The 25,783-nt window shown below is 39.5% G+C and overlaps 1 protein-coding gene across 1 annotated transcript in view; it reads right to left on the minus strand.

The window, feature by feature from the left end:
- Positions 1 to 5,656: 5,656 nt before the first annotated feature.
- The window catches only part of SNRK (SNF related kinase), a 39,924-nt gene continuing 19,797 nt past the window's right edge, over positions 5,657 to 25,783 (minus strand). Inside the window, exons 4-7 of the mRNA XM_057413296.1 lie at positions 18,128 to 18,269; positions 15,450 to 15,662; positions 14,218 to 14,352; positions 5,657 to 9,504 (exon numbers count right to left, since the gene is read on the minus strand). Of these exons, the coding sequence (XP_057269279.1) occupies positions 8,289 to 9,504; positions 14,218 to 14,352; positions 15,450 to 15,662; positions 18,128 to 18,269 (1,706 nt within the window). The 3' untranslated portion in view covers positions 5,657 to 8,288. The remainder of the gene's footprint in view (positions 9,505 to 14,217; positions 14,353 to 15,449; positions 15,663 to 18,127; positions 18,270 to 25,783) is intronic.

Consider the following 25,783-nt stretch of genomic DNA (forward strand, 5'->3'; position numbering starts at 1 on the left):
GGTTGAGATCTGCCAGGCTCACCCTGCTTCAAGTGATTGAAACCAGATCCTGTGAGTAAGCATCCAGAAGCTCTCTAGAGTTTTCAACTACAACTTTGTAAAAAGAACAAAAACCAAGAAGGTTGACTAGTATTTAATTCAGTGTATTGTCCTTTTGGGGTTACTGCCCCTTTTGTTCTTTTATTACAATAGCTTATCAGTCCTGTATTATTTCAGACTTACTTATTAGCTACTGTTTGCACTTAGCAAATTAATTTACATCACATAATGAAATACATGTTGGTTCTTTGTATGATATGAGAAGTAGTTGAACATAACTATCATAAAGTATGCATTATACACCCCTGTGTGCTAGCTATCTAAATAAGGCTCAGCAGGAACCTTTTCAGAAGCTGGGTGGAACATATTCAGGGGGAAGCAGATTGCTGTTCAGTAATTTATGAAGTGTATTTATTTTTTAATTTACACTAGAATTTGGTATCATTTCCCTGAATTTTGAACTGCAGTATTGTATGAATGCATCTGCTGGTTAAATGAACTGATAGTAACAGATCAGTTAAACTTAGCACTTGATATACCAGTACTTGCGTATGTAGTGCATATATGACTTTGTTCCTTGGTTTTCACAAAGTAGTTTTCCTGATGTTTCATAGTTTTCTGACAGCAGTAGGACCAAAATCTACAGTGTTTGCTCCTGTGACCTTGAGACAGTTTATTTTCTCACACTGTGACCTTCATCTTTGGTACATGTAACTTATTTCTATGCAATAGTAGAGTTCTGTTGGAAAAATCTGCTGTTACAATAATAAAGGTATTTGCCAACTTTGCACATTTCAGATTCCTGCCATGGCGGTGATCTCACTAAGCCAGAATAATGTATTCTGTCTGGAGATTAAAATTAGTGTTTCTCAGACTCTGCAAGCATGACCCAGTAAGGAATGACTCAGTTCCTTTGGGAAGAGGAGCAAATCTGTGCCACAGCTCTGTTCTTGCTGCCCCACTGTGCATCCCCACACTGCTGCTATTTCAGAGGTACCTCAGGGCTGCTGCTCTTTCACAGCCTGTTCCTGGAGCCATGGCAGGGATCTCTAGGAGAGCACATCTCCCTTCCTGCACCACTGTAGAGATCCCAGACCTGAAGCTTTTCTGAGGAGAGGACCAGCATGTTCTCCATGAAAGCTCCTCAGCATCGCAGTTTCTTGCCCACTTGATCTGACGTAGCTTCACATTTGCTCAAGTTTTGCTCCTGCTGCTTAGTCTGTGTTTGAGTGAACACATCAGGAGAGGAGAAATCTGTGGGATGGGTTCCTGGTGGAATATGTTCTTGTGAGCTTGTCAGAGCCATTCTGAAGGGATTCTGCTGGTCTGCTAATTTGTGCTGGTTTGTGAGTGTAAAGCTGGTGTGCTTTGCTGATGGCAGCTGTATCAGGTGTCTGAAATGATTTTCTGAGATGGGTTAGAAAAGGAAAAAGGGTAGGTATTTGCAAACTGACTTTGTGATTGTCCTTGAGGTCCTTCTGTTCTCCTATTTTCTGTAGACTAACAGGAAAATCTCTAGTAAGGTTTAAGTACTTGGTGACATAATGAACCTTAGCTGTTGCCCTTGCTTGGGGCAAATCCCTTCACTTCCATTTAGTTTCCTTGTCTATGAATGGGGATAATACTGTTGTTTATGTGGATTCTCCTAAAGCTAGTGGGTATGGAGGAATATGACCTTCCACAGCTTGAGTCAGCAATATGGGAATTCTTTGTTTTATTGTTAGTTTGCACTGGATAGGGGTAGAATTCTTGGTTTAGAGCAAAAACAGATGCTACAGTTATGACAGAGCGGTGTTTCTGTCCTGGAGAGTGTACACTTTTGAGCTTGCTGAGGAATATTACTTGTATATTGCTATATAACATTTTGTCACTGAACTGAAATTTATCTTCCTCTGTACACTGCTCTGTCCTTTCACTGGGCTGCATGTATGTGTTTCTGTGTTTTATACTGTTTAGTATTGGGTTGATCCTGGCTTTTGGTTTTTACATTCATGGTATCATCTATTTTCATTTCTCATTTGAGAGAAAAATTGTTTCTGGCTGTGCTTCTGCCTCTACTTGTTTTTCTTTCTGCTGTTTTCTTTCAGTCTGTAAAAACTGAATGAAACTCCAGACAAAAATCTGTTTTCAGATGAAAGTATTAGGAAGAATAAGTAAGAGATTTACCATAACTGCCATTCACAAGCTGTGTCATCTGAATGTGTGCTCTTAGTGTAGGTAACTGTGTCCCATGCTCAGGTCCCACTGGCACAGAACTAATAGGAGGCCATTGAGCTGGTTTTCTCAAGGTGCAACAGCAAAGGGCACAGTGGCTACAGAGGAAAGGCACTGGAATGAAAGGAAACAAATCCAACCAGGTCAGAGGTGTCTGGTTCCTGGTGTCTTCTGTCTTCTTCCCTAGGGGTACCAAGTAGTTGGTGTGCAATAGTTGAAGCTGCATTGCCGTTCAGGCAGACAGTGGTGGGTTCCTGCACGTAGGTTGTGAGCCACAGGTCTAACTGCCCTGTGCCCCAGAGGGATCTGCTGACTCAAGAAAGATCTCTGCTGTACTTGCTGGCCTGTAGAACCTCCTGCAGACTTGAGGACAGTAGAAAACACTGGGAACATTGCAACACTGGGAACACTGCATGAGGAAAGTTTCCTCTGTAGGCAGGAAAGCAATTCTAGGTACTTTAGCTTACTTAGGCCTGAGGGATTTGATCTCAACTCTCATTGGGAGCCTTGCACTGGTTGTTTACTTCCTTATGCCAATAAGCAAAGCCAGTGGGAGCCATGGCTAATGCCACCATGTGCCTTCTCTGGGATCTGTGTCCCCTGCCTCAGCCAGGAGGCTGACAGCAGAGCCCAGCAGCTTGCCTGTCAGCCTTGCACCTGCTGCTCCATATTAAACACAGCAGTGATGGCTCCTGTCAGCGTGGTGTGATGAGGGCAATCCTGGCATGCCCTGAGGGCTCATCAGCCATTTCTTCTGGCTTCCAGGTCTGCAGTGCTGAGCTGAACCTCTCCCAGGCCTGTGGCACACAAGAGCACAGAGAGGAAAACAGATCCTTCCCCTCTGCCTCCCCCAGCCTGGCATTTCTCAAGAGAGAGTAGCAAGAGGGAGGGAATAGGAAGAGGTTACACAACAGCTTGCTGAAACCAATTGCTAAGATCTGACATGACACATCTGAGGGCCTTGTTAAGTCGTTACGAAACCCCCAAGCTTTACAGGTCCTCTAAAGCATCAATTTTTTCATGCAGTATAATTCTTCTCCCATCTGGGAAAGTGAACAGACATCATCTGGATTTTTTTTTCCCTGAGTATAATAGACTTTGTTTTGTCACCACATCAGGATTCTTGACTTACAGAAATCGATGTCAGTTGTAATACGGACAGATAGGCTCAACTGAGTCACCTTGTTACAAGTAATTACAGTTTTAAGCTCAGAAACAAAGTAGCCAGAGGCTGTGCTTCAAAGGAGGGAACAGCCATGGCTCCGAAGAAGGGCAGCGCAGCCCACACTGTCCCTGCATGAGGGAGCTGGGCTGGCTTCAGCCAGGGCCCACTTGACAAGTGAGTCATTGTTACACTTTCCCAGGTACAGTCACCTCAAGGTGTTATTACTCAAACACCTTTTACTGACAGCAAGTGGTAATTAGGAATTAGTGGCAGACAGATCTGATTCATCCATGTAAACCGAACATGGGAAAGGCTGCCAGCATGCCTTGACTGTTGCCAATGTTTAGGACATCCTGGTTTGCCCCGGTCTCTGTTTATGGTTGGCCATGTACCCTGGGATTGCTGTATAACCAGCTAGCTAATGAGAGATTACTGCATGTACCAGCTGTTGAGATGCTGCTGCTTGGCCTTGGTGTCATAAAAAGGCAGGTGGTACAAGATTTGTCACCCATTTTATTGCTCAGGCACAGTCCTGGCCCTGTGAGGTCCTTGGTGGCTCCATGCCCACTCCCACCCCTGCCCCGTTTACATTGGCCAGAGTTGGGAATCTCGATCACCAGCAGTGGCCAAGGTCCCAATTGCAAGAGCCTGTGGGTACAGCCTCACACAACCAGCCCATCATAAAGCAATCACACATTAATTGTGTGTAATTACCTAACCTGCTGAATGTCATTAATCCCAGTGAGCATGCCAAGCACCTGGTGTCTGTGCCATGCCTGGCTGGTTACAGCTCTCGTTTCCTGAGCAGTCAAAACCCTGCAGAAGAACTGGTGGTGCTGAGGGGTCCCAGTTGCATCTCACCAGAGATGGCTCCATGGGGCACTGGAGATGGTCCCAGAACCCTCCAGCCCAGCCCAGCCCAGCACTCCACACACCAGCACCTGCCCTCTCCTCACAGGGCCCTGGAAGAAACACAGGAATGAGCAGCACATTAAGGCATGGCAGAGTGCAAGTGAGGAGGGTGAGAGCACACGCCTGGACTTGAGCTTTGGCATTGCAGTTGTTTATTGTGGTTGTTTATTGCAGTCTGCTCTGACTCCACTTGAGATTGAACACTCGGGAGCAGAGGTTTTCCAGCACGTGGAGCCCAAGTATTGCAGCACAAGGCACTGTGAAGCAGTTGCTGTAATGAGGTGGAATTAACTGCAGGGATGGTGGTACCTGTTGCAGGAGCAGAGCAACAGGCAGAGCTGCCTCTTATACTGCAGTGATGGATCTTGGGTGCAGCCTTAGTGTTTGGCGTGGTGTGCAGTCACACATGCCCCAGTTCTACATCTGGGTTTTTACCACTACCCATTTCACATGGCGAACAAGAATAATACTGGGTTAGGTATTGCTGGAACTTCAACTTGCATCTTCACAATAAATAAATCAGTACTAGATGTCAGAAGCACCTCTGCAGATCAGGAAAGAGGTGTACAATCCACCCTTCATCTAACAAGGGAACCACCCTGAGGCAGGTGAAGCACGCTGCTTTCCCCAGGAGCTGCAGCAGTGGGGGGAAGCGCTCCCCCTCTCCCATGAATGTGACTGGCACATGGGGCTGGGACAGGACTGAGCAACTTGCAAGCACACACACAGCAACTGCTGCATCCAAGCTGTTGAAACCTGCTGTGTGCTGCACTGCTGAGCTGCCCAAGCAGCACCAGGTTTGCCACAGGGCAGCTGCACAGGTGCAGCAGCAGCAGGGTTCTTCTGCAGGACAGCAGCTTGTGGAGCTCACTAAAGCTCTTAAACCCTCCTGAGGTTCTGCTGAAGCGGCAGCAGCCACCTCAGCCTTTGAACTTTGAAGAGTTGCTTGAGCAGATGCCAGCCGTGACAGCATTTAAACCCAAATGAACACATTTGATCTGTGCAAGAGAACAACTTGGAGCTTGCAAACCTACATGCATCCCCACACAACCTCCAAGGCAAGACTGGATGGGGCCTTGAGCAACCTGGTCTAGTGGAAAGTGTCCCTGCCCATGCCAGGGGGTTGGAACTGGATGATCTTAAGGTCACTTCTAACCCAAACCATGCTGTGGTTCTATTATTTTTCAGAGCAGCTGAGTTTACATATCTACTGCTTTCTGCTCAAATTTATCACCCTCTATGAACCTGGCCAGCACTGATAACGTGCTGCCTGTGCTACCCCTGCACCCTGAGCCCCAGCAGAAACAGGGACATGCAAACCACAGCTTAAGCATCAATCAAGATACAGCTTTTATTAACCAGATTTTCCATCTCTGTCGCACACTGTGAGTGCTTATACAACAACGAAGCTAAACACTGCTGGAAGCAATCAGATCAGGTGATACTTCTGTACCCTCTTAACACACAGATTCTTTCTTGGTGAGGATTTTTTTTCTATTTCTGTTCATTGATTCTCCTTATTTAGACTGCTAAATTCTTAAAACTGTGTCAAGATTGTCACGTCTTAAATACAGATTAAGTTGCTAGAGGTACATTATTTTTAATATATATATTTATATACACACATACAGAAAAATACAAGACTGTTTTTCCACAATATTTAATTTATACACTACTATAACTATATGCAACTTTTAAAGACACATTAAGGGGTACAAGAAACTGTTTACTTGCTCTAAATAGTTTGGTCCAATATTATCTTTACTGTAGTGCTTATTCTTGCCCTTCCTCTTACGTGACAACATAACACAACATACACCACATGCACAATCATTCACCTGTCAACAAATGGGTAAAGGACACCACTCAGACTAACATTTGTACACCCAAAGGTTCAACCAGCCACACACAACTCTAAGGTTATGTATGATACAACTATGCAGCATAAATGGTCAACACAGCTGTTCCAAAATGAGCACCATATATACAGTTGTATATAAAAACATTGGAAACAAAATACACCTGGGGTTAGTTAACAGGTGCAATTCCAAGGCTGTACATAATATCAGGAAAGTGTATTTACAATACTTGGAAAAAAGCTGCAACAAATAAGTTTATTGCCAATGCCCTTTATAAACTTATCTCCTACTCGGATGTTACACTCACTGTCTGTGAACCACACATCGCATTTCTGGCCCTTGGTAAGACCCCTACTCAAAAATGTCAAGCAAACGTGTTCTATGGCTTCACCCACACATCTATCCTTGTAGCTTTTAATTTCTAACAAGTGTCATGCTGACTAAACTGCAAGTGCAGTTCAAAACAGAAAGGAGTAAAACACTTGTCCTTGCCTTGCTTAGGAAGCAGAACATAAAATCCCCAGTGAGGGTCAGAGCACTCCACACTGTTCATGCTCCCTCAGTAAAGTCTCTTACTGATCAACAAGAACTGTTGAACCTATGACCAGGCGTGAGGCTGCTCTCTGGTGCTCCACTTGCTCTGCAGTGGATGTGAAAGGCCTCATATCTGACCACTCCGCAAGCATTAGGGGATGCTTAACACCATCAGCTCCTCTCAAGACACCCAGCATCTGCCCAGGGCACTGCTACATAACTACCACTAGGTCTCACCGGCATTGCTTAGAAGACCTAGTGCACAGCGTGAAAAAAATAAAACATTCCTGCCCTTCCCAAAACTAGAAAACTGCAATATATTTTATTCTAAATAATAAAATTCCACAAAGTTAGTTCATCTGGTCAAGTCTCCTTTTGTGCAGAAATACTCTAAGTCAAGACCATGGCATGGCAATGGGAAACCCAACAGAAAGGTTAATTGCTGCAAAATAAATACTTTCCTATATGCTATTTTAAACTGACTGTATGAAAAGCATTATTACTGAGGGAAAATAAGTAGGGCACATGTGGGGAACAGCAGTATCTTAAGTCTTAAAAAGAGTAATAATGAGAAATATGTAATTACAAGAACAACTTCAGTCTGAATCCAGTTACCCAAAAGGTTTTCCATCCCTTATTGCCTCTTGAAATAACAGGGAGAGGAGGAGAGGACAAGGGAAAAGGTCTACAAGGGTAAACCCCTAAAATACTAAGTGTCATGATATACTAATAACAAAAGTAATTCATACAAATACTTTTATTTTCAGTTAGAATGTAAAAACTCAGAAGTAGACTTAATAGTTTACCTTTGTTCTATTAAAAAAGAAGATTGTCTGCTTACAATATTAACACATTTCTATGGAAGAAAGCTGCCTTACAAATCTACTTGCTTTTTTAAAGAAAGAAAGAAAACTACCTCTAGCAAAAAAAGATCTTTTCCATTTGATTTTTGAGCCACAACTTCATCCATATCATAGCTTAAGACAAATAGGTGTGGGTTTAAAATTATCATCAAGATCACTAATTTTCAGTGCACCTTTGCTTTGTACAAGCCTTGGAACATCTGAAAGCTCCCTGAAGAGTTTTCAGCATCAAAACATTATTGCTTTGGTTCTGTTTCAGACACATGGAAGTATGCCACATATCACATATTTTAGTTATCATAGAAGGTCAGAACAAGAATTAACATTTCACAAGCAAACAAAAGCTTCTCTCTCTAATTTAAGTGCAGAACAGGAAACTTCTAAGTGCTCCATTTACATTAGGATCCAGATACTTATATTAATTTAATCCAGATCTTTCATAGTAAAATTATAAATGTAAAAAGTACACAATAAAATATTGTTTTGTTTAAAAAGAAAAACAGATCTGCTAGCAGCATGCAAAGACCATGCACTGTCATACCATCAAGCGAACACAAAATTAAAAGTGTAATAAATAACTGCTCAAAGCTCACTTAAAAATCTTTTAAGACAACAAAAGGGGGTCCGTGACAAGGTGTTCACTGCTCTGAACAGGAAGATTGATGCTGTCAAATAGATCAAGCTACTAAAATCAGGTCATCATCAAATGACATGACAACAACTGGTTTGACTGGAGGTACAGAGAAGCCCCTCCTTTGGGTTACGCTGAATATTCACAGATATCATCTTTTCACAGAGAGGTAGTTGTAGCACACTGTTTTTCAAGTTCCTATTCTTTATCCGTTCAAATTTGTTTGCTGTGACTGACATTTGGTCAGAAAAAAATTTCAGGCTGCCCAGGGACGAAGCCTGGCTTGCACTTCCGCTGGAGCTTATACACATTTTCCATGTTGATTTCTCTTGTACTTTTACACTGGAAAAGGACAGATTGTTTTGAGGATCGATAATGTATTTGGTGCTGCCGTGAATCTGTGAGCCTAGGCAAAGGCTCATAAACTTCAGGCTTTCAACCAGTTCCCCTGCACTTCTAGACGACAGCTGCAGGGAGTTTCCAGATCCAGCACATCGCCGAGTGGAACCTGAAGTGTTGGTGCCACCGCCAGAACTACCAGAGGGGCTCCCCCCACCCTTGTTGTTATCACTTGGGCTTGTTTTGTCTACTCCTCCATTTGCATTACTTGGTTTGCTTTGTCCACCTCCATCTCCCTGGCTGCCGGGTGGCCCTTCACTACTATCCCGCCTGTGCCAGGAATAAGTAAACCCACTATCTTTGTCTAGGCGTCTCCTGCTTTCCGAGTCATCATCGCTTGTTTCTGAGCTACTGCAGCTAGAGCCCCGGCCCTGGCTTTTCCTCCTGTGATAGCGTTTATGCACTGTGCTCGGTGAAGCAATATTCATTTTTAACCTGCTGAGCTTTGGTGGCAAGTTCTCATCCATGTCAAACTCATCATCTGACTCACCCTCCTCAAAGATCTGATTGAGGACTGGTGCACTCTTTCTTGAAGTAAGTCGGTTTGTGACTGAAGGCTTACGGCGCAGAACAACTTGAGTAGAAAGAGAAATAGGTTTCTTATCTTCTTCATCCTCCTCTTCATCCTCTTCTACTCTGAACAAGCACTTCCGGCCACTTGTGGTGGGTTTTAAGCTCACAGATGGGACTGCTGAAAGTGCTGGCCCAGCTAACTCGGGGATGTCCTCCTTCTTTGCTGAATCACCAAGGGTCTTGCTCCTGTGGCCGTTGAGAACACTCTCAGCCATGCGAGCTGGTGACTGAGGAACAGTGGCATGGGAGAGAGGAGAAGCTGTAAGGTCATCCTCCAGATCCTGAGGTACATCAATTTTTGTTGGCCATGATTGCCTACGTAAACAATTACAAAGGATGAAAGAGAAGTCAGATCATGGCAAATAAGAAAATGTAAGATCTGCACAAGAGAAGCACAAGTACTGCCACACAAATTGTCTGCAGAGTGGAATGTTTGTAAATAACAGCACTGAGTGACTGAGGAAAAGGAAACATTCCCAGAGAATGCGCATTCATTTAGAAATGCTGTTATTTGAAAGGAACATCATATATACAAAAGCATAGTTTAGAAATTATGTTGATTACTGTCAAATGAAACCTTAAGATTTCACTTTTCTCAGAAAATGAATTAGGCAATAAAAAAAAACAACAAAAAAAACCCTTCAAAAACTTGTGTCTCAAAGAAAATAATCTGACACACTTATAAAACAACCACTACCTAGAGGATGATATGAGCTGATTCAAGCACAACTTAGCAGTATTGCAGACACCTTTTAATCTGAAGCTTCTGTTATTTTCTTTCTCCAGTATCCTTACTATACAAATTTAGGTTAGAATTAACCTAAGTGAGATTGAAAAGCTGAGTCAGGAGAAACAATTATCTCATTTTCAGTAAGTCTTATTCAGACCAAGCTCTATTCTACAAAATCCCCTCTATTTTTAAACACACATGAACTGAGATCATACATTTATTTGTCCTTGGCTGAGCAGCTGGAATAATACAGCTGCATGAATCCAGGACTCACACTGCTTGCGAGTATGACATTTGAATCCACTGTAAATCCAAGCTCAAAATTTACAACCGTGTAATAGCATTAGCTCAAATCAAAACTACAGTAACACCTGAGTGTAAATCAGTTTTACAGTTAGCAACCGATATCTCCAGTATCTGAGAGTATCTAACGACTTGTATTCTACTTTAAATACTATATATTGTAATTTTCCTACAATGCACACAGAATAAATTAAGAACAAAGACTGTCAGTATTTCCTCTATTTTGAAAGCCTAATCTAAAAGACCAACACCTTAATACTGAATAATTCTTCAATTGCTTCACTCAGCATAAGTTGCACATTTCTTGTGGAGACCAAGAAACGTTTTCTAACCTCTCAAACTAAGAGTTACCACTAACAAAAAAGACTTTGCCAGTCACTTAACTTTACATAACTAAAGTTCTCCAGCATATTGCATGAAAATATGTAGTAGACACCTCTGTTCAGATATAGGTAGCATATCACAAGACATTCCCAACCATATTTTGGGTGTTCAAAAAGAAAGGGCTGCCTGACTTTGTAGCCCAGTTCAGAAGGAAGGCATAGGAAGAAAGCGGGAGAGGAAATAGAGAATGTTTCACACTAAGTGTGACCCCAGATACCTGCTTGGACAGACTGCATGCAAAGACAGAAGGATCATACCAACTTCCTGATCTCTGCCATGTTATGAGAAGAAACAAGTAAAGGTCAGACACCTCTTTGCTATTCTTATTCTAAATGTGTTGTTCTTAAGTGTTTGGAGTTAATGTAAGCCCCTGCAATATGGCTGCATTTGTTCAAGGCTCATAAAATCTGGATAGAAAAGGATGCTGAACTGTGAGACGCCTGTCTACACAGGTAACAACTGACAGCTACCTACCCAGCTGTATGAGCTGTGAAGAACACTTAAGTCCACACAAAACTCATCCAGCCTAGCTGCACACTTTGTTTTGAAGCTTCAGTTTTGCTTATCAAACCAGTGACACAAAAATCCACCAGGATCCTGACATCCATGTGAGCCTGCGTAGCCTGTTACCTGGTATGAGCCGCACTGGCTCTGTCCTGTCTAACCGGGAGCTACTGGTGGCCTCAGAGCAGCTTCCCTCCAGGAGAGGCTCTGCCTGAGAGAGGCCACCCAATCAGCAGCTCTGATCCAAGCTGTCCAAAAAAGAAGTAGAGCCCTGGCTGTGGCCCTCCTTGGTTTGAGACATTGGCATTCTCCCTTAGGCCCAGTCTTAGGATGGCTCCTGAAAACAGTGGGAACACTGACCTAGTTTTCTGATCACTTGCGTTGTGCTGGGTATTTTAAACAAACAACTGACTTAAGTCAGAAGCAGAACTATAAAAATGACAGAAAATGAAGATCTAAATCTCCCAAGAATTTACCATGCTTTAAGAAGAGAGTGGTTTGTCAACAAAAAAAGGAAAAGAGTTCTGTGGCTGTCACAATAAAGTGTAAATATAATATCTAACAGTCCTGTTGTTTCCAGGCAATAAAACTCCTCACTACAGTATGTTTATCTCTCATAGCAACCCATGTTTGCCTCCCTTCACTTCCCTCTCCCCTTATTCCCAGAAGGCCTGGGGGGAGAGTGGGACAGAAGAGAAGTTCCAGGTTATAAGTTAATTCTATTTTTTCATATCTTCTGAAGTCTCAAAATCAAAGTAACCACTATTTTGTTGTCTTTTCCATAACATTATTCTATATAAACACTTTGAATTTAGAACCATCAAGAAGATAAGGAGTAACTACCTGGGACCATTAAGGGCTAGAGTTCCCAAGTTTATGCATATATTCTTATGATGAAAAGAAAATTCATACTCATAAGGCAGGTTTCAACAGCTCCAACTTTACAAATTCATACCAAGATTTAGATTCAATGAACTTGTTTGTTCTAGTCCCTTATACAACTGGAGCAGTTTTCTTCTATACAACTTTCTTCTACTGACAGAGTGACACTGATGCAGAGGAAAAAAAAAAAAAACCCACAAAATTTCAAAGCAGACTTTGTATTCACAATTTTCATTTGAAGGTAAACTCAAAAGTTTTCCTCTAAAGTAACCTGTTTTACAACTAATACTTAGTATTACATAAATTTGATGTTCTGCTTGGATTTCTTTTTTTAAAATAAATTGATGTTAAAGAGAGAACTGCAGAGAGAAAGTTACAGTATTACACTTGAAAAAAGCAAAATCTGTAAGGTGGAGCTCCACATCATTTCTGTTCTGTAGCCAACCCTTAGCTTGCCTGCAACAGTAGCTCCTCTAAAGTACTGGTAACCACTGAGCACAAGATAAAATATCCTCCATTAGGGATTATTGAGTGAGTGATCTTATAGGAGCAGCAACAAAATTTCAGTCTGCTCCAGTTCAACCTACAGGGTGCAGTTTTATCTGGAGATGACAAAGGTGTTGAGAACCACACTAAGGTTCAGAGAGAAACAACTCATTATACAGGTAGATGAAATGGTAATCCAAAAAGACTCCTCTAAAAGCCTCCAAAATCCCAGCCTAAATCCAAGGTAACAACCGACGGAGATGATGTATCTTTCACCTAGTTTCCAAATTGTGTGTCCTTAATTTATAACAAATGTCCATTTATTCTAGATTGAACTTGAGGTAGTAGTACTTCACTTTTATCAATTAGGCCAAAGAATACATGCATACATGCCAGAAGGACACCACAGCATTTATGTCCCTATTATCATTCCTATTAAATTATCTCACATGTGGCCTTGCACGAAAGGTACACAAAGAAAGCTTTGGAAAAAACAAGCTATCCTGTCTTTTTTTCCAAATCCTACAAATAGATTAACATCTCTGAAGGTAGGCAGCAACTCTAAACATCAGCACAAGCATTTAACATTGTTTTCTCATTAACAGATAGCTACTAACAATTGTTGTTAATAACAGTTACCAATTATATTTTACCTAAAGGCAATTTTTGAAGAGGTTGGAGGTTAGAGAAGAAAAATTGATGGAAATGCCTCAGCACAGCGTCCACTTTCACTGGAAAGGTTGTCAAGATGGGCTAATACAGATTTATGTTTTCATTACCAGCAGATCCCCGGTAGAAGTCTTCCACTTCACTCAGGAAATGAAAAACCAGAATGTGTAACAAAAGTAACCGCTCAAAAGCTGCATTGTCCAATAGCAACGTGCTGATGGAAACTATATTATTTGCCTTTCGGGCTTTTTAGTGGGGTTTGTTTTTTTTTTTTTTTGGTTGGTTGGTTTTGTTTTTTTCCTGTGTTGCTCTTTTTAAAGGATATGCTGCTGTAACTGAACATACAGGATGCTTTGGTAAGTGGCTGCAGAGCAAATGGACTGGTTGAACATGTCTAGCCCAACTACATGCCAAAACCCCACTTCCCCCCTCTAGTTTTCCTGTGTCTGAAGCTTTGAAAATCTCAGTGAACACTGCTGTGAGGTTTTTCCATCATGTTTTTGTCAAATAAATAAATAATTAAGAGTATCTATTGCAATGTCTTTAAATGGTTGATAAAGCAATTATTTCAGTAGTTTTCCTTAGACAACAGGCATTATCAACTGACATGAGAAAGAACATAACCTACAGATGTTTACTCAAAGTTTGATCTAGGGGATGTTCAGCCAATGAAAAAATCAAAGCTAACAATTAAACCATAACATCAAATTCAGAGTGATTTCTCATTTATAACTAATTACCCATCAACAAGTTTATGGATTATGCAACTGATTTTTTTCCAGGCATATTTTTTTACAGAAGTTTGTCTGAGGTCGATGAACATACCCTTTCCTAGCAGATGTGAAAACTTGCTGCTTCAGACACAGACCTCAAATTGATTAGTCATTTCATGAAAAGTGTAGGAATTGAAGATATTATTGGTAACTGATTTCTGAAGTGTCGACAGCACTTTGAAGACAGTTAAGATTTGCAATAAATAAATATTTTACTACTTGAGCAATTCAGCAATATTCTCAGAAAGGCAAGTTAAAAAAAAAAAAAAGAAACCATTTAGATTCCTAAATTCTCACCTGAACTGAGCTTTGATGTTGCTGGGGCTTGCAGATCTGGTCTGAATTTCTTTCTCTTGTTTTTCTCGCAGAATCCTTTCAGCTAGTAAGAAGTAAGTAGCAGTGATGTGATTGTATTTGTTAGTTTCCAATGCCCTGCGGAAAGTACAAAACATGAAATAAACCATACATCAATGGTTTTCTCTAAACTGGACATGCATCTCACACAACCTGTTCTCCTTTTCAGAGCAGAAAGAGTGCCTGAAAGCAGAACTGTGTATTTTTGATGTTTTGACAAGCATGTCTTGGTTTTATTAAAAATAAAGAGACAAGAAGTCTAGTAATTTCAATTTAAGTAGGATGAGGACATCCTCAGAATGTAATCCAAAAAGAAATTAACGAATTCTTCCTTTACTGAACATTCTTTAAATGATAAAATTTTATTTCAATTGATGCTGTACCCCAGTGACGGGCTTTCCCACTAGCACTTACAACCACAAAGCACTAATATTTGTTAATGCAACAACTGGAGGAAAAACCTTCATTGTTTTAGGGCTGCCACATTAAGTTTGTGGTAAAATCAAGTTCATAAGCCAGTAAGCATCATTCAGACATTCTAACAAGAAAGGATGCCGCTGTTATGCAGCTAAAAGCTTAAGTAAGACTAATGCTTCCCCACACACACCAACAGACAGTTTTTCCATCTTAAACACAAACAAATAGAAAACACAATTTTAAGTCCTCTTTCAATTTTGGTAATATTTTAGAAATTTGTGTGGTTTAATCTATTAGGAGGAACTGTAGCTTTCTGGCAAGCTCGCTCAGTGACAATGACTTTTGCATTATGTAGATAAAAGGAACAGTATTTTTAGTTAACAGAAGATTCAGGTAACATACTAATGGAAAAATACCAGAATCTATCACTTCCAACTATGTGTGAGATATGAAGCACAAGTAGAAGCAATTCAAAAACAGTTACATTTACTCAAGGTGGCAAACTGCTGCAGGAATTAAACACTGTTCAAACACATTTTTCTAAGTATTTTTCCTAAGGTTGGGACTGCTTCAGTATATTTCATCCTGCAATATCCTATTACAGAGCAAGATTGTAATATTTTGTCTGTAAACTGAATAGCTTGATACTTAAACACTGAAGTGCCCAGGTTCTCACGACATCCTTTAAGTAAGCAAAAGCTGTACAAAACAAACTGCATATAGAAAGCTGGTAACGTAATATAGAACTGGTAACTTACTCCACTATTGTATCTCGGTCTGCTATATCCCCAAGGACCATACGTTGTATTATACTGTTGTGTTCCTCTTCAGAGAGATTTTTATATGACACAAGAGGAATATTGTACTTTGTTGCAGGAGAAGGGTCAACTCCTTGGAGCCACGCATGGTTTTCAATCTCTTCTAAAGATGCCCTTCGCTTTGGGTCTCTCTGCAACATCCGTGTAATTAGACTGTGAATAAAAAATAAATCTAAACAAAATGCACTCACATGTTTAAAAAGCAGCCACTGTAAGAACAACATTAGGAAGAAATTTTCTGCTGTTGGCTAAATAGATCTTTAGAAGTATCTACAGTAAAGAATGTGATGGGAAATTATTTATGCTCAAAGACATTCCAAATACTGCTGAACCAAAACAAATGACTGACTTATTAAAAACTATAAATGCCACAAACACAGCAGTTTTCATTTATTATGCTTAGGTTCTTAACCTGATTTTTCCAGTTTGTTTGGTTTTAATAGGTCTTATAGGGCAACTGTCACAGACAGACTACAATTTTCTATTATTGCTGCTTTCAACAGGAATATGGAATGACAAAGTAAGTAGAAATATTTTATTCTGAAGTAGCTATCAGACATTTGATTCTTCAGTTTCCCTGAGAGAACAGTGATCTGTTCTATCCAAAGATTAAAAAAAAACCACAAAACAAAACACTGTCCGAGATGATGAAGTGACAAACCTACTAATGGGTTGATACTGAGTGTTTACAAGCACTGGAAAGGAAGTGCATAAACTCCCCAAATAAACAGCGGAAGAAGACTTGATTAGCACAGCACATCTTGTTCACTTACTATATGTGAAAAATTCTTGGGGGAGGTATTTTTGGCTTTGCATGACAAATAGAATGTGAATATACAGTTTTAGTGCCAAGGTTTTAATGAAACTTTATTGCTCCAACATGTGGAATGAACATTCTGCGGTTCTCACATAATGCTTCTTATTGCACTAATATACTACACCATGCAACTTTAAACTGTAAGGCCACACAAATCAGAAAGCTAATTACAATTTTCTTTTATTATTACTTCTTTTTAGTGCAAGATGATGCATAGAATTATAAATGGAAGTTTACTCAGGATTCTTGAAACTCTACTGTAAAAAAAGAAATGTCACATACATACTTAGTAGCTGTAGTTTCTGCCTTTACCAAAAAACGAAAGGTGGGGAGAGACATGGAAGCCTTGATTTTCTTTGCTTTTGTTAGTATTGTGACAGAAAGGGAACAAATTACATACTTCATTTGACTTTTTTTAAACTGCACCTGTAGTGAAACCCCACAAATGTGCCACATATACCTCCTGCTTTAAGTTTGCTTACGCATCCCAAACCACCAAGAATGCTTTCACTCCAAGCAGAAAGTTTAAATATTCCCAGTGTCTTTTCCCTAAGAAAACCTATGGAGGACTTGAGTAATGGATCATACCTTGTTGATAAATCACACAGAAAAAGCACATCTACTTGGGCCTTTAAGATAATTAGTATTAACCACTATATTAAGCAAAAGGCTGCAAAAATACATTTCCTGGCCTCAGCAGAGCATGCAGCATCTCCAGAGGTTTATTCGACAGAATTCACTGATAAGAGCTCTTTTAAACCTCTTCCTGTATTGTATTTTAAGCCTCTTCCTGTACGTAAAGCTCTTCAAGCTGCTGAGAGCACTGACAGCAGCTTTTCCATGTTCCTGGAAATACTAGACACTAATGACAAGACACAAAAAAACAGCTATGGCATGTTATGCGTTAGATTCCTGGAGCACACAGATGACAGGTGAAGAGAGGAAAGGTCATTATGACCACAGCTATAGCAGATTTCATGTTGTGCCAAGCAGCAGAATCCTAGATGCTGCTCTAGCTTTTGACAGAATCAAATGCATTTTTCAAGCATTTCTAAAAGCACCCAGATTTTTAATTTTTACTGAAAATTAAAAGATTGCAAATTCAAGAACCCAGTCAAACACTGTAAAATAGTCTAAGTGATGCAACTGGGACACATATTAAAAGGACTGAAGAGGTTATTAACTGATAGGGAAATACTGGAATGCATCAAAAAAACAAAAAAAGGTCCATTGAACACTGCAGAAAAACAGTATCAAAATGAGTCATGATTCCCAAGTGGCATATGGTATTTTAAGACAATATTTTTCTCCCTTGATAGCCTAGAATATTGATTTGAAGTTGCAACTTCTGTAGGAGATGAGCAAAACTTGCTGTAATATTGTTGGGTTTTGACAACTTGTGTTTTGACCAGAAACCTGCAGGCATTGTTACCTTTCTAACCTCTGCCACAGAATACACTCAGCAACGCCTTGCAATTTATCCAGCAATCAGTGATAAGCAACTTCTTCAGTCATTTATAAAATGCATGACAACTAAGACACACAAAGATACATTGTGTAAAACCAAAATGAAGTGTCACACAAGTGTGGGGAAAAAACATATTGGCAAAAAATATCAGAGGATTAATCTTTAGACACAAAGAATAAGAAAAGCAATACTGGTGCCCAAGAAACTACCCAATCGACAGAAGGAGACAGGCAAGGAATATTCCACACATGGATAATATGGTATGGGCAGTTCCCAAAGGTAATGAGAATCCACGTCTATGAATACTTGCAAGTTTTTTAGTACTCTACTTACTCTTTACATTCTTTGGACACATGAGGTGGCACTGTGTATTTGCAGTCCATTATCATAGTCAGAGTTTCACTGTCATTTGCTTCTTGAAATGGTGGTTGTCCGCAAACCAGCATAAAGAGGATGACCCCCAAACTCCATATATCTGTAAATATACAGCACATACTGTAAAATAACAGTTGAGAAACAGACATAATTACCATAAAAACCATAAAATATTCTTGAGATGCATACTGAGGTGATTACTGCAGTCCTGATTATAAGCACTACTTACGGCATTTGCAATTACACTGAAGTACAAAACACAGTAGTTCCACTGTTTGACAGCTTTTACAGTTTCAGAGGGGAAAAAATATCAGAATTCATGGCTTTAAGTCATGCATAACGTGCGAGATGCATAACACCTTCAACAGCAAAGAGCTAGATAAAGCTCAAGATAAGCTGGTCACTCAGAAGAATTCATTACCCTTTTCTTCACTGGTAGGCACAGGTTATTAAAGAGATTTGTATTCAAAGCATGTTCTTTTCTGAAGGACTAACATAAACTGGTCTTAGTACAGTTTACATGTTACTCTGAAGTAAGAAATCCCAAAGAAAGCCACTTATTTCAATGAAGCTGATTTAGGTATGTTTTTCCTTCAGTGATTTTTGCTACTTCCACTGGTAAACCATTAATTTATGTAAAACCATCTTCTTACACCAATCATATTGCAAAGTGTAAAGGGGTGGTTGGTATTTTTTGGTGGTGGTGGTGGTGTTTTTGGTGTTGGGCTTGTTCTGGTTTGGTTTTTTAAAATATCCCAATGTAACAATTAACAGTGATTTCTACTACACTCTGGGAGTCTTCTTGTTCCCTTTTATTTCCTGCTTGCATAAATATAAAAACACTTAACTTTCTTGTTCCCCAGTGAAGTGACACAGAAAAAAGATGAGAAAGAAGCACTTCCAGGCATGATGCCCTTTAGTTGGTTTCTACTTACTGTAAAAGCTAACATTTAGTTCAAATCATAAAGAGTTTGCCTGAAAGAAAATATTTCACAAGTCTCCCTGCATTCAATACAAGAAGCTTAAATATTGAGAAAAGTATCATACTGAAGAAAAATAAATAACTACAATATATGCTTAGAGAAAAGGCCATGCTCTGACACTTACGCTACAACTCCATGATCTGGAAATTTCAGCTGTAATTTTGGGTCTTACATCTTAGCACTTCACCAATCCATACCCAGTAAAACCAAACCAACAGATGAAGTGAGAAAACCTGAACTGTCAGACAACTCCTGAGGAAAGAGAGGAAAGCAGCTGGCACGGGGCGAGGAAGCAGGGCACACCAGTTTGTTCTTGGGAAGAGCTTGCAGGAGGGAACCACACTAAGTTACCCACCCAACTGCATCTTACTTTATATGGCTTATTCAAAATACTTGACATGCATTTAACACTGAAGGATGGGTACAATTTTATTTAATAACATAAATAACATACATTCATCCCTAAAACAATTACTCGTTTTGCTACTTACAACCCATTCTTCATATGGTTTAGCTGACAGAGGAACAGAAAAACTATATGGTAATTTTTGTTCGAGCTCTAATTTGTAGTAAGTATATCCTATTAACTCAGACAATTATCTGATCTGTTAGGCTTACTAAGGCCTCAATTCTGTAGGTACTGAGCATTTTGAGGCCTGTACACCATATCACGCATACCTGCAAATTTAACATGACTATTCCCATGTTTAAGATTCAGTAAGTGCTTAAATACTTTGATAGCCTCATGCCAGAAAGCTAAATGTTCTGTAATATGGGATTTTAAAAAGCCTCACAAGAGAGATGATTTGATCTAAAAGACACACATCTTTAATTTTGTAAAACTACTTATACCTTTCTCCTGCTGTTCTGTTTGAAAGCCGCCAAAGGTTTTGGGGCATTATCCAAATCTGTTTGGATGTCCCACAACACAACAGATTACAAGAACTCATTTTTTGCAAGCACATAAAACATATGAACTTATGCTTTCCTATGAACAGTCATCTTTTAGATATTCATGTCCTTCCTAGGTTCTTATCTTTGCCTAAAGATCTATTTTGTGGTATGATCTATCCTAGTATTCTGTTTGATACTCTCCCCATAATAGAATTCTCCCTGTCTTATTTCAGTACAAAGTATTTGTGAAGAGTTCACATAGTATTCATAATTACAGACAAATTATGTTTGCGATAATAAAGCAATATACATTGGTAAATTTAAGCCAAGAGAAAAATATTGGGAAGGGAAGCAATATAATTAAGTTGTAAGCTAAAAATAAGCATATAAAGTGTTTAAACAGAAGAAAAAAATCCCACAATACTCTAAGAAATCAAGCTTAAACCAGTAATACAGTATTGAGAAAAGAATAGCAATCTCAGTAAGACAGAAATTAAAGTTCCATGAAATCATCATATACAGGAAACTCTAGTAGACCTTGAAGTTTCAACTGCACTGAATAGATACTAAACATCCTTAAGTCTTTCCTTTTAGCAGGCAGCCTCTTAATCAATTTTCTGTTTTACACAAGTGGCTTCTTTTCTTGGATATACATATGCTTCTCTATTTCAGTTTGGAAGGATTTATGATGATAGATATCATTTTAGTTTTCCTAAAGTTATTTAGATAAACCTGGATGAACATTTATGTTATAAAAGGAATAAAAAACACTCTTCAGAAGCAGAACCCAACTAATGAAACAAGCTTTTTCCTCTCTTTTTTTTTAAATACACCTGCAAGAGAAATAAAATACAAACTCTAGCTAATAGTGAAGTATCAATCATGTTGGAACTGTTCATGAGGTACCATTCCTACGGTAACAGTTGGACTGGGTGATCTTAAAGGTCCTTTCCAACCTAGTTGATTCTATGATTCTATGCACTGAACTGGTACTCTATGTCCACGTGTCATGCATTTTGTAAAATGCACAAGATGTATACTAAAAAGGCATCATGTATGCAGAAAAATGTTTTGTTAGAAACTTGAAATGGTGCTAAAGACTCTTTGACCTTGTCACATCATCTATACGTTTTCTTACACTCTCAGCAAAGAGCACTAGGGTAGCAGCAACTATACTATCTCATTCTTGCATACTACAAAGCTTACCATTACATTTTTCAGACAAATGTGTACTTTGTTAGCCTGCCAATATAGCAGACACTTATTCTGATGTGACCAACAAATAGCAATGGAGAGAAAAAATTCCATTGCTTTTACTCTCACCATATTTTTATAGCTGTGGCTGAAGATCAACTTCCTTGAATCTACAGTCATGGCTGCTAAAATGACTTAGCTCAGAGTGTCAAGGACACAGCTTAGCAGCCTAAGCAGACTTGAAAGTACAATAATAACTAGGAAACAAGAAAATATTGTGCCTAAAGAAGTTTAATCTGCATGTTAAGACTGAAGACAGAAAAATCACTGGAAGACTTAGTGCAGACCTTATTATGTCACAAGACAGATGTCGTCTCGAGGTCACCTTCACAAGCACTCCTATTGTATTATAGCAAGCCTCTTCTCATGGAAGCATAGACAAGTGAATTAAGAGGCCAAATTCAAGAGTTCTGTCTTGCTCCTTCACATGCAGACTCCCTAATCAAGGGGTTGCTTCCTGGTCCATTTTCTCTGTCACAGTTTAACTAGACCCAGTCACTTGTTTGCAACTCTACATTGCAATTAAAACCAACCAACCTGATAAATGATGCAACATCTTTAAAAAGACTCTCTTTCTGGTCAATTGCAAGTTTCCACCTTGTTAAATGCACAACAGAAAATGTACATGTTGTTACAGCCACATCTAAGAAAAAAGAAAACTCACGGTGTTTGCATGTGTGTCCCCCACCCCAAAGTGGCAAAACTTACTGCATTTTCCAGCAGCCTTTTTCCTATATACAAGTGACCAGAGATCAGCCTACAGATCTTTGGTTACAGGTGTTTGCAGAAGTTTTTGATGGTCTTTGACTACAAAAGTTGCATAATGACAAAGCTCACTACATTTTGTCATCCAGCATTTCAGACAATAATCCATGAGAGTTTGCTTAAAAAGAATGATCAATACATAAGCAATCATCATAATCATGCATCACAATAATTAGGAGGGGTGTTGCCAGCAGGTCAATTGAGAAGACCCTTCTGAGGCCACATCTGAAGCACTGTGTCCAGTTCTGGGCTCCACAGTACAATAGGGATATGGACATACTGGAGATAGACCAATGAAAGCGATGAAGGGACTGGAGCATCTCTCTAGGCGTCCCTGCTTGACCAGGGGGATTACACCAGATGACGTTCAGAGACACCCTCCCTGCAGCATGAAGCACCAAGAGTAAAACTATACTTCCTTTTGCCCATGAGAAGCAGCACATTCTAGGTGTTTGAGAAACTGAAAGCATGACAGCACAGCAAGAACTAAAACAACATTGATAGTGTGAACACACAGAACTTGAATGCTTCATTTAAAGCAGCACAGTGTTGTCTCAGCTCCACTATAACACAATTATTTTTCACTTCTCACTGTGTAAAGCGTACAGTAAGTGTATGGTAAGTGTAAAGGAAGTGGTAAAAAAATGCTGACAGGAAGCAGGAAACATTAAACAAATTTTCAAGTAACTTAATTTGAAATATATGAGTGCAGGAAGAACAATGGAAAAACGGAACTGGTATTTTAAAAGTGGATTATTCAGTGGTATTTCAAACTACCACCATTACTCAAGACAACAGCTGCGTGCAATTCTAAACAAAATAAGAACAGTAACAACAGTATCTTGCCCTTCTCACAAAATTTCATATATTCACTTTTTCCAAGAAACACACAACACGCTGGATTAAATAAAAAGCAGAATTTTTATTGGCAGATAAAAGAATGGTTTGGATTGGAAAGGACCTTAAGATCATCTAGTTCTAACCCCCTGCTATGGGCAGGGACACCTTCCACTAGACCAGGTTGCTCCAAGCCCCTGTGTCCAACCTGGCCTTGAACACTGCCATGGATGGGGCAGCCACAGCTTCTCTAGGCAACCTGTTTCAGTGCCTCACCACCCTCACAGGGAAGACCTTCTTTACATCCAACCTAAATCTCCCATTTAAACCCATCACCCCTTTTCTTATCCCTACAGCCCCTAACGAAGAGTCCCTCTCCAGGATCCTTGTAACCCCTTTAAGACACTGGAAGGCTGCTATGAGGTCTCCACACAGCTTCTCTTCTCCAGGCAGAATAGCCCCAACTTTTTCTCAGCCTGTCTTCATTTGGGAGGCGTTCCAGCCCCCTTATCATCCTCATGGCTCTCTTCTGGACTTGCTCCAATAACCTCATGTCCTTCTTATCTCAGTTTCCAGGACAACAGATACCCTTCCAGTTTTGCTTTATAAAGTTTTTATTTTATATGTTTTGAAGACACTTATAGTTTGACATAGATAGTACTATCAAAAAGGGGAAAATAATCTCCTTTGTAAAAAGGATCCATAAACTTGAGGATTGAAAGTACTGTTTATAAACATCTCTTCTGAATTTAAGTAGGTGACCTACACTCCCAACATGCAAGTAAGTTTAAACATGCTGGTTTGCCAGCCTTCAGTGTAATCTGAAAGCCAATGTTTAAACTCTGAAGATTTCAAAGCAGATAGTCCAAAATAATGAATTAATACCCGCATAACATTTTGAAAGAGTTAAAAGATCAACAGTTAAATAACTATATGGTACATGCAAGAAATACTAAGTTTATACCCAAATTTTTATTTTTAAGCCATTCTATATATGCAAAAAATCAATCCTGCATCTGTGCTTTCCACCTTTCTCTACTGGAGATTTGTAATTGCGTGTTTTACTGTCAAATTCAGAAAAATACTGCAAAAAAAGGTTTAAAGAAATAAAAATTATGCTTCTAAGATACAATTTTTTGTTCACCCATTTAATGCAATAACTATGGTACATTTTGGAGAATTGCTTCCAGAATAGTGCCATCTGCCTAAGAGATGCAAGATCTTTATGCATGGCTGTCTGAGAAATTAGTAAAGGAGAACCAGATTATTTTATTATAGTGCATTTTTACAGGATTTTTTTTATTTCCCTGAACAATACACAAAGCCACAAAACAGGAACATTCTTTGCCATTCAGTTTTGTGCTGTCATAATCAGTGCTGCTCTATTATTCTTTCCTATTAACAGAGAAAACTTATCCGTCCTCTGGATCCTAAGGAAGACAGAAGATGGAGGTTTGCGTTCAGCTGATCAAGTGCTTTGACCAACACTCGGTCAGTACATGCTGCCCATTCTTGTTCTGTACCCTGCTACTGACCATTTCTGCTCACATCCTAGGTGTCAAAAAATGGGAATAACTCCTTCTGATGAGAGACTGCTTCCACCAGCACAGCAGAAAATGACACCTTGATCTTTCATTTGTAAATCCCAAAGACTGTTCTTACCCTATTAAAAAGAGAGAGTTCACTCAAACTGCGTGAAAGCCTCAGTCAAGATCTAGTGATCTTATTTGGTCAAAAGCATCAACTGTGACAAGACAGCTGCATAAGCAGATTAGAAAGATGTTGGAGCAGCAATGAGATAAAAGCCTGACATCTCATCAAAGCAAGGCTTTCAAAAAAAATAGCATCTCTTATTAGACCTGCTAATAACTGGGAAAAGGAGGAAGAAAAATAAAAACTCAGTTTTAAGGAATAGATGTTTTTCTTTAGATCGCCACACAGTTGCCAAAACATTTTTTTTAAGTGAATAGAGCCCCTGTAGTATGTTGACACCTTGTGTCAACTCAGGGGAAAAATCCTAGCTGAGACAGTTTCCTACCTTTACACACCATTAGAAGCTGTAGATACACATTTAAAAGCAAAGATGACAACATCTATTTACATTTTTACCCATTCACTGAATGGCACTAGGTCACTAAAGGGCTACACAAGCACCAATATCAAAAAACCACAAAGGAATGTGCAGAACTATATGGGCAAGATCTGAGTGCAGAGTAAGACTGCTTTTTTGAGACCTTTAAATGGGCTACAGCATTGTTTCCCTTCAGTTCAATGCAAATACGGTTTGACATAGAGATACACAGTAAAGAACTCTGCAAAGATGTACCTTACTCCCCTTGCATACCATTTTAAGATATTAGCTAAAATGCTACGTTAATGCCAAAATAAAAATTAATCAGGTTTAAGACAAAACTTTTAGATATTGTAATAAATGTACTGCTGGATAGTGCAACCAGATAAAGGAGCAGGTTTTGTAAGCCAAACTCCTTGCCCTGGGCCAATGACTCACCATACATTTGCAGTTATATTCCCTTATCACAGCTCAGAACTGAGGTGCCACTGCCAATTCTAGATTTGAGACTCTTAACTGAAGAAACAAAGGGAAGACAAGGGCTACAGAGACCCACTTTTAGCAAAGCAGATCTAACCAAGAATTTATTTTTAACAATTTCAAGTTATTTTACTATTCTTAGTAATTTAGAAGTTGGAGGCTTTCTGGAAACTGATTAATGCTCTACTCCCCTTAAAGGGTAATCTAATTTGCCCTCTTCAGAAAGCTGAACTTAGAACTTAGGCCTGACATGCTGCATTGAGCATGCTTATGACCTGTAAAACTTCAAAGGATTATGTTGAAGGAAGGCACAGGTATACTGCAGTGGTC

The sequence above is a fragment of the Pezoporus wallicus genome, unplaced genomic scaffold (genome assembly GCF_028554395.1).
Source record: "Pezoporus wallicus isolate ANWC-B61680 ecotype Strahan unplaced genomic scaffold, APGP_CSIRO_Pwel_v1 contig_6651, whole genome shotgun sequence".
Taxonomy (NCBI): Eukaryota; Metazoa; Chordata; class Aves; order Psittaciformes; family Psittacidae; genus Pezoporus; species Pezoporus wallicus.